Raw genomic sequence first — 13024 nt, forward strand, 5'->3', positions numbered from 1 at the left:
AGACAGAACCACATCAAAAAGGGAACAGTAAGCCACTAAAAGAGAAAATTAAAGGAAATGTCTGGCAGTCAGTGCAGAGAACTAGCTTTTTAATCCTTGGGTTGAATTATGGTCAACTAAACTTCACCTACATGTACAAGTACTAATAAATAACTCACAGCTAGAAGATGCATTGTCACAGTGATGATAGCATACATGTACTAGACTGTGGATCAGATTATCAGGGCTTGAGCCCTAGTTTGGTCAGTGTGATGTGCCATGAATTGGAAAGACACTTTACTTAAGCATGGTCTCTGCTCACACTCAAGAAAAGAATTTGTGGGAAACTTTAAGAATTCTAAAGGGGAAAGGTTTGGGTTACTTGTGAATTATCCCATCAAAAATTCATAATATCACCCCCCCAACGGTACTATAAGTTCTGGCAGTTAAGGTTTAGCAATTATTAGCCCTGTGCAACCAACTGTTTTCCTTCAGTCTGTTATCTGTATACAGTATTAACCGGGGTTTTTTTTAAAGATATGGTGGTTATATATACATTAACATAAACACTGTATGAAAACCTGTACCTTGACAAAGCCTCATATGCCTCTTGCTGAGCAAACGTCTGATAAGGAACCAGAGTACAATACCAGGCTACTGCGCCAAACAGCATGGCCACAGTTGGTCTTGAGAAGAAAACACTGGAAATGGCAAATTTAAAGGTTAGGTTACTCAGATTACCCTAGACGTATACCTTTCCGAGGATAATCAACCCTATACTTTCACTGCTATCAAGTATGTTATAATACACTTATGAGAACAAATAAGTACTTACCTCAATGCAAAACAGAACATAATGCTTGCTATCATGTACAGTAGAAGAAATACGAAGATAAGTAAGCCATCGGAGAACTCAAAAATTTTAAATCCCTGTAGAGAAGGTAATTTTTAATTAGCATATGTGCTCTGACTAAAATATCTCATCACCACAAATGCAGGATTAATTACAAGATACCTGATAATATTCAAAAATAAAAATGTCAAACAGATGTCAAAATTATATTCTCACCTTCAAGAAGACTGTGGCTATAATTATTGATATAAGCAGAAACAAGAGGTTTTTGGTGAACCAAGCAAGCCAGTGGATCCAGTTTGCAAGTCCCATCATTTTCATGGACTCTTTCAAACGCTGGTTCTTCTCAAAAACTAGCTCCTGTAAAACCGAAAAAGAAATTTATCTCAATAAAGGTCATTTCCCTTTTTTAACATGGATATCAATAAATGGTTCAGGTATAGTTGGTAACAATATCACTGACCTTTATAACACTCATGGCAGAATACATGAAAGCTAGAGTCATGAGCAGGGGAAGGAGTCCCTCCACTGTTGCTATGAAGAAGTTCTCAGTGTACTTTGGATAGGGAAATTGCTGAGCAAGAAAAGTATTCAAAATCACAATTGTTAGGCATACATACGCATGTATTGGTGAAAATATGTTACTGTGATAGAGAAAACCAAATAGAAAGAGAATGCCATTCATCTACAGCGTAGATCTAGCAAAGATGATTTACAGGTAACAAAGAGAGACAACTTAGAGGAAAAAATAAACACTTATTCAAATAGTCCAGTTCCTTTGGTGCCAGTTTGTCATCATTATCAAATACACATTGAGTAAACTTTGTGGGGACTTCATTACAGTACGTGTAGTTTAGGTGTAAAAAAAATTAAAATCAAGAATAAAATTACAACTTGCCTTAATTACTTCTTACTCAAAAAATGTTTTTCTCCATGATATGACAACAATGTTTATTCATTTGAAAAGTCATGTATGCAATATTCTTGATATTTCTTGTTAAGTGTTTATCTCCTTTGGATTGGATTAATTTCTGAGCCTGATTGAACTGAAGATAAACTGCAGCCATAATAATTATGACATGGCTAGTAACAGTACACCGTACTTCAAACATTTATGCCATAAAAATACCTGCAGTTTGAGTGGAATTTGTTGACTTAGGTTTGCCTGTTCTTGAATAATAGCCATATCAACTGCATACTGTACCAGCACAAAATGTGATGAATATCCTTTACAACATTGCCTGACAAAAAAAGAGAACAATGTAAGGTCAATTTTGTAAAAAGTGTTTTGAACACTGATCAAAATGACTATACTGATTTTGCCATAAATTCTCAGTTGTTCACTGTGCCTTTGGAGAATACACTAGAAAGTACAGTCACATCTTTCCATGTTCTAGTGAGGCTACTGTTAAATTAGAGATTTTTAAATCCAAATGATAATGATGATGATGCTGCTAATGAAAATGATAGTGAGAGTTATGATAATGATGATGATAATGATAATGAGGATGATAATGATAACGATGATGATAATAATAATGATAATGATAATGATGATGATAATAATAATGATGATGATAATGATGATGATGATGATAATGATAACGATGACAGTGAAGGAGGAAGGATATTGAAGGAGCCATCTCCTAGGCCTTTTTATTGCCAATTTTAACATTTCTCCATATCAGCCTTTAGTTATTTAATGCTATATTTTAGCCTTAATAAATCTTGCCTATTTCAATCGAAGTCAACAGATTTGTAAATACATTTTGTTTTTCTCCCTTAGCAAACATACTAGTTTTACTGCTATTAACATATCTATAAGATATAGAATTACAGATTCCCCTGTAAATAGATTTTAGCACTTGAAATAAATATATCTCTAATGAAAATAATAACGATGATTACCATGATAAACAATTTTTTTTATGATTATGTAGCAACAAATATTTATTAGCTTCAATTAGCTCATGTATTTACCCATCTTCATCTACCCTGGGTCCTACAGCCTGAAAGTTTGGGTAGGTATTTTCTGTCCTCCAGCTTTTCCGGCTGCCACTAATAGTATGTGAAAATCGTAGGCTATACTTGATCTGTTTAGGAAGTTCTGTGGCATCTTTGCTGATTTTAAAGTCCACAACTAGGAAGAGATGCCAAAGGTTTCAACAAAACATCATTGTGTAACAAATCTCATTAAGGTGTATTTTTCAAACTGTTATAATTACAATTTATTTTGAATCTGTAGTGCTCCAGTTGCAGGCTGCAACCATTATATAATTATGAATATACAACTTCTCCATACTGTTTTCTTCTCATTTCTTATGGTGCTGGCAAGGAGAAATATTTTAACAATCAAGAGCTTTTTTGGTTGGTGATCATTCCCAATATCTCATGACCTTAACATGTAATTAAGGGATGGTTTGATGAGGAGGAATTAGTTGCTAGTGACTCTTAGGATCAAAGGGTTACCAGTAACTGGTTTAATGATGTACATGAAAAATTGAGCTCTTCTTATGTAGCAATGAGCACAAACTTATTACAACAGGAGTGCAGATTACAAATAGCATGCACGTGGCATGCCTTCAAAATTTCCTATCTAGCCTTCCTGTGACATACATTATCAGTAATAACCTGATTTCTTGAGCAATTTGGTGTAATAATTTAAAAAGCACCTGAAATTTTTTCAAAGACTACAAATTGCACTGGCCCTATACAGGCTCCTGCAATGTTGTTGTCTTTGAAACATTTAGTTGTGCTTATTAACATCAAAATGCAATCGAAATCACCTTATTACCTCAATATACTAAAATCATCTTGATCAGAAATTAATGACCACATGTATATAATCATCAACATTATCAGTACCTGCATAGTACTCCTCATGCTGTGAGGCTTCATCGGCCAGTTCTTCAGCAGAAGACCAGTTCTTCTTGTGGAATATGCTGTTGTGGACAACCTTTAACCCAGTGATGCTTGCCACTCTGTTCATGACTTTTCTCACTAAAGGATGATATTAAAAGAACATTAAGAAATGGAGAAAAATTGCTACAAAATAGGATCTATATAATTATTGGAAAAACTGAAAAAATTTGCCTGTCTATTATTCATGTATATAGGTGAACATTGTTATCCACAAAAGAAGACACTGCTCTCTGAGTGAACACTTCACGAATGAGAGGCTGGGGAACTAGACAGACTTTAAACTTGACATGATAAATGCAATTAATCCCCTATAGATATTGCATTTATCGTGTCAATTTCACTCAATATTGATTGAATTCTCTTGACCAATAAGATTTTCATAGTACATGTAGGTCTAATGCAAAATAATTATAAATTTAAAATAAGTTAATGAACCGCTTTTTCTCCACACTGAATATATCAACACTTAACCAAATTTGTCAGTGTGCATTAATGTATCTTGGGTTTAATAGAGCATATGATGCATGTCATGATCATGATCGTGCAAAATATTTTCACAGGCTAACCAGCTTATGGCTTCAACCACAGCCCATCACTTAGTGGGTTTCCTGAGAGGTAACAGAAAACTGATGTTTTTACCCTTTAAAACCCAGACTAAGTTTGTAATTCTCCTTACTGTCAACCACACAATTCTTCTTAATGTTTATAGTTCAGAGAATTTAGTATTGGATCAACTAATCATCCCCAAATTGATATTTTTCTTTATTCTTATCACTAATCTGGTTTATACTGTATTGATATTGTATGGAGAAATTCTGTCTTGGTCACTCAAGGTACTTAAAAAGGTTAACCAACAACTGTTAAATGCATACCTGGAGGGGATGTTGGATAATAGGCAAGATACGTCTTGTTTTCCACTGTCTTCCTCAGGATGGCTGTCACTGCTGTGCTGTTACTTAAACTTAAATTCTTGGGTGGATTTTGGTGAAGATTCTTCTTGGCATCTTCGTCAATTAAACTGTTTACAATTCCTGCTGGTATATCTTTTGATGGTGATGGTTCAAAAGTGCCTGTAAAGAGCAGAATTTTTTTTAATCATGTAAAGTTAACTGTCAAAGTATTTCAAAAGACCAAGTGACTCACATCAGGCAAAATAAATATATTCATCCGCCAGAGGAAATCAATAAAAGAGGAGTGTTTAACTTTCAAAATAAAGGAAATTAGTGTAGAGTTTCATGAAATCTAGATAAGCTTGTCTACAAAATCTGCAAAAAATTTCACTAAAAAATATTGATTATGATCTGCAGGATGTACAAGTGCATAAACCAGACCAAAAATTGGTAAGGAAGTAGCAGTGATCTTAATTGTTGTACATTAAAACTTACTAACTGCGAGATTAAGATTATCATCATCATCAGATTATGTGAAGAGAGTGAACTGTGTAATATTTCAGTTTTTGCTTTACATTTTCTTTTTTTTTTTTCCTTTTTCAGTAACTTCCTTCATTTAAACCAGCTAAGAATCATTGACGATGTTGAAATCTCTGTATCACCCGTTGATTTCACATTTTTAAATACTTGAAAGAAAATCATAATGGTATGTAAAAAAATTTACTTCAGAGAGGTTGAGTCCCTGTTCAAATGGGCCAAATTACAAATAACAGCTTATAGATAAGAAAAAAGCTCTTTCAGCTCAGCAAGATGACATTCAAGAGTCCTACGACAAACTTTTCTTATGTTTGTAGAGTTAAAAACAGATCAAGTGCTATTACATTGACATTTAGTAACAATTAAGTTTCAACTTGATATACTTTTGTTTACACACGTACTATTGACTCATCATGTAGTAACTAAAAAAGAAATGACCTAAAATGAGCTACCTGTGAAATGACCTAAAATTATGACTTAAAATTGCCTAAAATGACCTTTAAGTGATTTCTAAAATGACCTAAAATGACCTTCAGTGATGTGTACAGTGACAGCTAAAATGAGAAAAAAACACCTAAAATAACTTTGACTGATGTCTAAGATGGCCAGAAATGAAAATGACCTTGACTTTAGTCTGGCTAAAAGATCCACAGTTATATTAACTGTTGATAGCACAATGATCTAAGGTGTTCTAAGTGATCCAAAGTGGCAATTAATTTTTACTTGAAACCGAGAAGGTAAGCACTTGACCAGCTCCTGCATTTAGTTCTGTTGTTCTGAACATTGTAGATCACTGGCAATTAAACTTTTTTAAATTGTTCCAGTAAAGTTTAAATGTCATTTTACATCATTTTAGTCAGTATAGGCTATTTTCAATCATTTTAGGTCAATTTAGATATCACTTAAGGTCATTTTGGTCATTCTAGGTCATTTTAGCTCATTTTGGGTCATTTTAGATCAGTTTAGGTCATTCCAGGTCATTTTGGGTCATTCCTCATTTAAGTAACTAAGTGACTCATCAACATAGTTAGACGGAGCAATTTGGAATAAATTACTGCGGAATTCCACTTTGTTGTTGGCATTTTAATAAAGGCTTAAGGTTTAATTTGACATAATACACAAATCTAAACATAATTATTGTATTTAAGTCTCACATCGAAGGCATTAATTTTACATTACATTTATTTTATGAATTTATTTTGACCTGAATTTATTTAGTAAGAAAATATCCTACTCACTGAAACAGAAGTCTTCTGTCTTTATGAACAACCTGCAGGAAGAAAAAAAGAAATTTTTGAATTAGAGGAATGAATCTACAATAATTGTAGATTCATACCTCTAATTCAAAAGCCGTTATTCATTTATGCATGTACAATTATTGTACATGCATAAATGAATAACGGCTTTTGGCTTAAACCTTTACATCTTACACATCAACATGCATATTCTCCATACTGCTCTCTATACATTTTGTAAGTAGCTGACAAGGAGAATTTGCAATAATCAAGAGCTTCTTTGGTTGGTGGATCATTTTCTCTATTCTTATGATTGAATTATGTGATCTAGAGATGATATTGTAATCATGGTGAAAATTAAAGAGTAGTTTGGGAACTAGCAAGTGGTTTATGGACGTCCATGTATATACTGCAAAAAGTTATTTCGTGCAGGTGTTCAGCTCACTGGGAGTAAGACCATCATAATTCCTTCCTGTCATCCATGGACTTAAACATGTCAAGTTTTTTATTATTAAAGCAAGAGAGGTTTAAGTCTACATAAATTAATTGTCTGTTTGGCCGCATGAAAAAACATCTTCCATGTCTTGTGTAAATGATTGACAATTTTTTTCTTTCACAAGAGTGCCCTACCCACTGACAGTCCCTCGGAGGTTTCAAAGAGGAATTCTGAATACTTGTATCAAATTAAAATATAATACTTTGATGAAATATCAGATTTTCTCCTGTTTCGAAAAATGTGATATCTTCATCGCATCCAATGAATGCATCATTTAAATCCTCAAAGGTGAAAATGACAGTCATCATGGTTACCAGGTTTATGAAATTACCTGTTTTACTTCCATCTAGGGGGGGTTTTTTAATTTGCAAACACTATTTATATTAATGGTTGAGTTCAATTTCTTTTGGGAGGAAACACTTCTTGTAATTATTTTCTTCGTGGTTGGATGTTGAAACACTCACGAGATAAAATTTGTTTTCACACACAGCCATGTAGAATTATCCTCTTGAAAATCTACCTCACAATGTGCTCACAGCTGTGTTAGAGATAAAATATAATCCTCTAAAATTTGGCTTCTCTTATTGCTGAGCTTATTTCTGGTTTTAGGTCAAAATCAGACTACTAATTACCTTTAAGTTTTATCATTTTATGACAGAGAAGGAGAACTTTAAGACCTCTGCCATTATTATCTCAGTGAACAACAACTTAAACAGTTTATTGTGTATTATGATTTTGTGGATGAAGGAAGTTTTGGGAAAGGACTGCTGTCACCAAGATTGAATGACATTTTTAAAATGTAGACGGAAGTTATCATCAGCCTGAGGGATAAAATTAGATGGTGTTCTAAACATCTGTTCACTTCACTACGGGGAAGGATAGAATATCTCACAAGTATCTGGATACACAAAACATTCACATCAAAAAAAGATTTAATATAACCTTGTAAACTCATATTTCAAGCACAAAGTGATCATCAGACTCAAGCTGTTTTCTACCCCCAAAGAAACCTGGTTTCAAATTTACATGTGAATCACTCGTGAAATTCCTTTTTCTGAGCTTGATGGAAACGAAAGTGCTGACTCATGGTGGCATTTGTTGACTGCATGGTTCGAATTTCTTATTGAGGAAGTTGACATAGCAGACGTTTAGATATAATTTATATACATGTATATATAGTTGCCAGTAACAATAAGATTGTGAGGTAGTGTCACATATAGTTAGTGAGGGAAAAGCTCAAGTCAAATATCACATATAGAACTCCAGAGTGATTAATCTTAAATTGTCCGTGTAATTTTTCAGGCTTCTTTTGTAAAACTGCTCGTTGTTGTCCACCTGATAGGATCGTTGCTTTGCTTGACAGTTTTGAATAAGTAAGCCTTGTTAATCAATAAATTCAAAACAAATTATATTTTAATCTTTTCTCGTTGTAGGGGAAAGCTTATATATTTGTTGCAGCTTAGCCTTACATGCTCAATTTTGTAGCTTACTGAATCCATGCAGCTATAAACGTGAAATATCAGATATCATTGGGGGTTCAATATGCGTTAATGGTGTTCATTCATAACTCCTCGTTGACTAGAAATCGAATGTTGCTTTGATCTTTTTAACATATGAACTGCAGCTGTTTGAAGAATATTTTATTTTTCAGTTGTAACTCTGCGGCTTGTGGCCTTATCGGTAAAATTTTGTGCATACGAATGCATCTTTCGATCACCCAACAAGTTCCGCATGGTGTAATGGTAGAAACTTAGAGGATCGTTTACGTACCTAGGATGTACTCTAGACTTTAGAAACCGTGAGGCGATATGATCTTTCTCGTCCAATGAACTGAAGCTTATACCCGAGTATACATCGTCAAAATATTGCTATATTGGGCTGAGAAACATTGTTTGCGGTGAACATAGTGGACTCTCATGATTTCAATTATCTGGGTGAGCGGCTTGCAATATTCACGTCTGCTCTTGAGTATTCGACTTTTAAATGTTTTAAAAGTTTCTCGTGTAACAGCGATTCTGATTTCTGTGCAATGGTGAAGACAATCACAAGTATTTTTAACCTGAAAGGTGATCTATAAAGCGCTGATGAGGATTCAAGCAATTAGTGATTTTCTTAAACGTAATATTCTCTCACCACGGTTTCGTGCCGATTTGTCGATCGACACACCATAATAACAATTAGATTCGCCGATCGCAGTGCGCTGTATAGTTGTAAAATATTATCTTTTCATTTTCAAATTGACTTGTTCAGCTGTTCTTCCATGTATCGCTTGGATAGAGAATGGCGATTTGTGTCCTCTTTAGACAAAATCTTCAGCAAGTATAAATTACGTAATGTTTCTAAAAACGCCGATCACGATGATTGCAACTTACTTTGGTAGGATTAAAACTCCTATGAGAAGAACGGGCAATAAGAGCTCGAATACTGTTCCTATCGGCCGACGAACCTACAAAGCAAATAAAAAGAGAGCGAAACAAATTGTGAGCAGCGACTGCAGTGAACAAGAGGACGCTAGATACACCATTAGTTGTGCAGATTTCACCAAAGAAAATCACTGCATCACAAACCTGCAAAATGAAGTTTTTCCACAGCAGCAAACGAAATTGTCTAAAACGATTAGCCATGGCCGAAAGAAAACGAAAAATTGACCCAAAAGTTAGGACGTCATTTCCATCGTGTATTCAGTAGACTAAGGCGGAACTGCGCTGAGGTGTTCGCTTTTTATTTATGGCCCACTAGCGCATGACTGACGTGTTTAAAATTCAAGATGGCGCTCGTAAGTACACCTGTCCACTCAAGCGGAAAATATCACAAATAAACTGTGGTGGTGGCTTCAAAAGTACTGGGAAAATGTGTGATTTGCTTTGTTGTTAGCTAAGCATAAATTTAATTTTGCACACTGTTAAGAATAAGGACATTTTAAATATTTTATTTTCTCTTCCAAATTAATTCTAGTCCCTTATGTTCAGCAGTTTGTTTTGGTTACCGAACAGGTATGTATTGCTTCCGTTGTCAAGTGTTGCATGGCCTTATCAAAGAAGTCTTCATTAGCATTTAAAATTGCGATAATTATAGTTATGATTCTAGCGAGTTGAAGCGCAATGCATCAGCATTTGAATAAACGTATCTGTTCTCCATTACAGCTTACCAAATTCCTCAATAAAGTAAATCTACTGAATTTGACGAGAAAATCAATAACGTAGGTATGTTTGAGAAGTAAAATTCAATCCCGCGTCAAATTTCTTAATCATCCTTGGGGTCTTTATGGGTTTTTTTCAACCTCTTAACAAGTCATAAGCAAATACATGTGTTTACCTACGTAGTTTTTAGTGACTACTTATAAAAAAATAGGTTCAGAAAATCCACTTCCCACAAAGATTAGAATCGTCTTTTTTTTGTGCGAGAGCTTCCCACTGGCACCTTTTGGACAACACAGGTTGAAAAATATATAGATATACATATGTTATGCAAACTTTCATAAACAAATATACTGAATGAATAATATCCAGTCCAGAGTCAATAAAAAAAACTTTATTTTTAATGTGTAATATTTTTTACGCGTACAGAACTCTTCTTATGGAATGACTCATCAGAGTGATATAACAGACAAAAAAAAGCGATCTGTAGCAAATATTCGTGAAAATATATTTACGAGTTTTTGTCTTAAAAATATAGTCGAGCATAATTGTTATGTTACAAAAGTATAATTTGCGGTGTTGCTTTTGACAAAATTATTTCAATTTTTAGAAATATTTTTAATTCAGATAAAATCGCTGTTGTGTGCAGGGTTTTTAGTAGTCACGATAGATGCATTCAAAGAAATAATTTTACAGTCATCAGAACTGTTCGATCGGGTCAGTCGAGATTTCATGTTGAATTTCAAATTATTCTATGTTCAGTCATTTTCAAATTTTCCTGTAGTAGTAATTATAGAATAAGCGCCGCCCTTCATTTGGAATATTTGATAAAAAGTGAGTTTAAAGTTGGCAACAAGAACACTTAAACTGCGTAAAAAACCGAAACGCAAAAAGAACAGCTGTAACCTCGGGTTATCATAAATACACATACAACTTCCTTCACACGTTTGAATTTTTTTTTCTCAAACAGTCCGAGCAAATTTGTGCAATCAAAAATAGAAAAAAAAAACTTTCAAATATTGTAGTGCCAACTTGTTGTGACTTTTTGGCGAAACTATTGAACAATTATCTGAGCAGTACTTTTATTTTGAAACACCAGCAGAGTTGCGTTTCTTAACTATGTAGATAATTGTGTTACATGATATTCTCATGTCATCAGCTTATACTGATATGGTTATCAGTCATTTCGTACCCACGGACGTTTCGTACCTAGTCGATTTGTACTAAACTCAGACTATATTCAAACCCATTTTATAACATAGCTAGTAAATTTGTCTAATCAAATTCAATTGCGCGAGCGTGCTTCATATTCCTGTTGTGCACGCTCATGACGTCAGCAAACAAATCACTCGAGAAAAAGATTTTCCATCGAGTTGAAAATGTTATAAAACAATTGGTTCATACGTCAGCTGTGTGTTCATCGAGATATGAAGCACGCGGGAAGTTTGGAGAGCACGAAAGATGCGTAAGAGTTGCTCGAGTTGCTCTTTGTTGGTTTAGAGAATTTAGTATTGAATCAACTAACAGTTCCCTAATTGATATTTTTTCGTCTTTCTCATCATCTGTTTGCTTCACGCTGTTTTAGTATTGTAAGGAGAAATTCTCTTTTGGCCACTCATTGGAGTTACAGTTGTAAATAACAATGTAGTCTGAGTTCAATAAGTTTTGTTTATGTGGCGTCCAATTTAATACGCGACCACCGAACTTAATGCCGATAACTCGGAAAATACGTGGTCTGATTTTGCTGTTGTTAAGAAGGTCACTTGTATCTACGGCAGAGTTTAACGTTTATCTTACACGCGTGACTCTTTATTAACTTGTTGTAGGCAACCATCGCCGCGATATGCTTACGCACTCAAGCGTGAGGTATTTTGTGAGATCTCCTAAGGGTTTGATCGTCACTGAATGTTAGGTCGTGTATGAATCGACCGGCAGGTTGGGTACGAACCGAATCAAACTGGGTGCGAATCGTCTGAATTTGGTTACGAATCCACTAGTAATTTAAAATCGTCCGTGAGGACGAAACTACGTGATACTATTGATATTTATTTCTATCACATTAGTTACGCAACATACCGTCATCACATGATGCTCGCGTGGGCAGTCAGGTGATTCCAACTCGTTTTCGTTTCTTTATATGAATACTGACGTTATGGTACCAGGACTGGAAAATATATCATTAATCTTTAGCAAACAAAATTTCTCTTAGAGGTTCCGCCAACGTTCCTTTAGAAGCAACATAAGCGTTCTATCGAGCTTTTTTCTCTGAATAGCTCCCATCCATATTCTCGTACCTAGACTTTCACGGCTATTTGAGTCACAGTTACCGATTGGATCTGCGTATGAGATTATCCCATCCCCAATAGACCCAAACAGCCTACCTTCCCTAACAAACCCCTGAGGCGCTGGTCAGAGTGGTTGCATTGTTTTAAGGAGATGCTTACCTTCTCAATTACTCTTTCCTAAAGAGGATTTTTCTCACTGGAACAGGTATGCTGCCTGTCCGATCTTTCAGCAAAGGAAAAACCTTAAATAGAGAGCTCGGCCTAAAAAAATTTTCTTATAAAGGAAAGTTCCCATGCTGGAAAACTTATACATCATAACTTTGTCAGGGTATGCAAAATATGAACGAAAAGGAAGGCGGGGGGAGGGGCTGAGAGAGGAGTAAGTTTTGCTGAGGTCTGCCCCAGTCTCGTACCCAGAACGTTCACGTCGAGGCGATCCTATATTTCAGTTACAGCTGCACGATAGAATATGGGTACGAAATTAGGTCTCCATTCACATCCCAACTGTTCAAAGTCCTATGCGAAGAAGAGGGAGCGTGTAAAAGGGAAAGGTAAGAGAATACTGAACTTGATATACTCTTAGGAGAGGTTAGTATTTTTTTTTTCCAAGATGGAGATGCAGGGTCACGCAAGCCAGAAAAAAATATTTCACATTTCCCTCCTCGCAACTAATAACAGCTGTTATAATGG

The 13024-nt window shown here is 34.9% G+C and overlaps 1 protein-coding gene across 1 annotated transcript in view; it reads right to left on the reverse strand.

Moving 5' to 3' along the window:
- The window catches only part of LOC113686786 (phospholipid-transporting ATPase ABCA3), a 31448-nt gene extending 21765 nt beyond the window's left edge, over positions 1-9683 (reverse strand). The window contains exons 1-11 of the mRNA XM_027204458.2: positions 9480-9683; positions 9285-9358; positions 6420-6451; positions 4627-4824; positions 3698-3832; positions 2813-2972; positions 1962-2073; positions 1296-1406; positions 1049-1192; positions 815-909; positions 567-680 (exon numbers count right to left, since the gene is read on the reverse strand). Of these exons, the coding sequence (XP_027060259.2) occupies positions 567-680; positions 815-909; positions 1049-1192; positions 1296-1406; positions 1962-2073; positions 2813-2972; positions 3698-3832; positions 4627-4824; positions 6420-6451; positions 9285-9358; positions 9480-9536 (1232 nt within the window). The 5' untranslated portion in view covers positions 9537-9683. The remainder of the gene's footprint in view (positions 1-566; positions 681-814; positions 910-1048; positions 1193-1295; positions 1407-1961; positions 2074-2812; positions 2973-3697; positions 3833-4626; positions 4825-6419; positions 6452-9284; positions 9359-9479) is intronic.
- Between the last annotated feature and the right edge of the window lie 3341 nt (positions 9684-13024).

The sequence above is a fragment of the Pocillopora damicornis genome, chromosome 14, assembly GCF_964200805.1.
Source record: "Pocillopora damicornis chromosome 14, jaPocDami1.2, whole genome shotgun sequence".
Lineage (NCBI taxonomy): Eukaryota > Metazoa > Cnidaria > Anthozoa > Scleractinia > Pocilloporidae > Pocillopora > Pocillopora damicornis.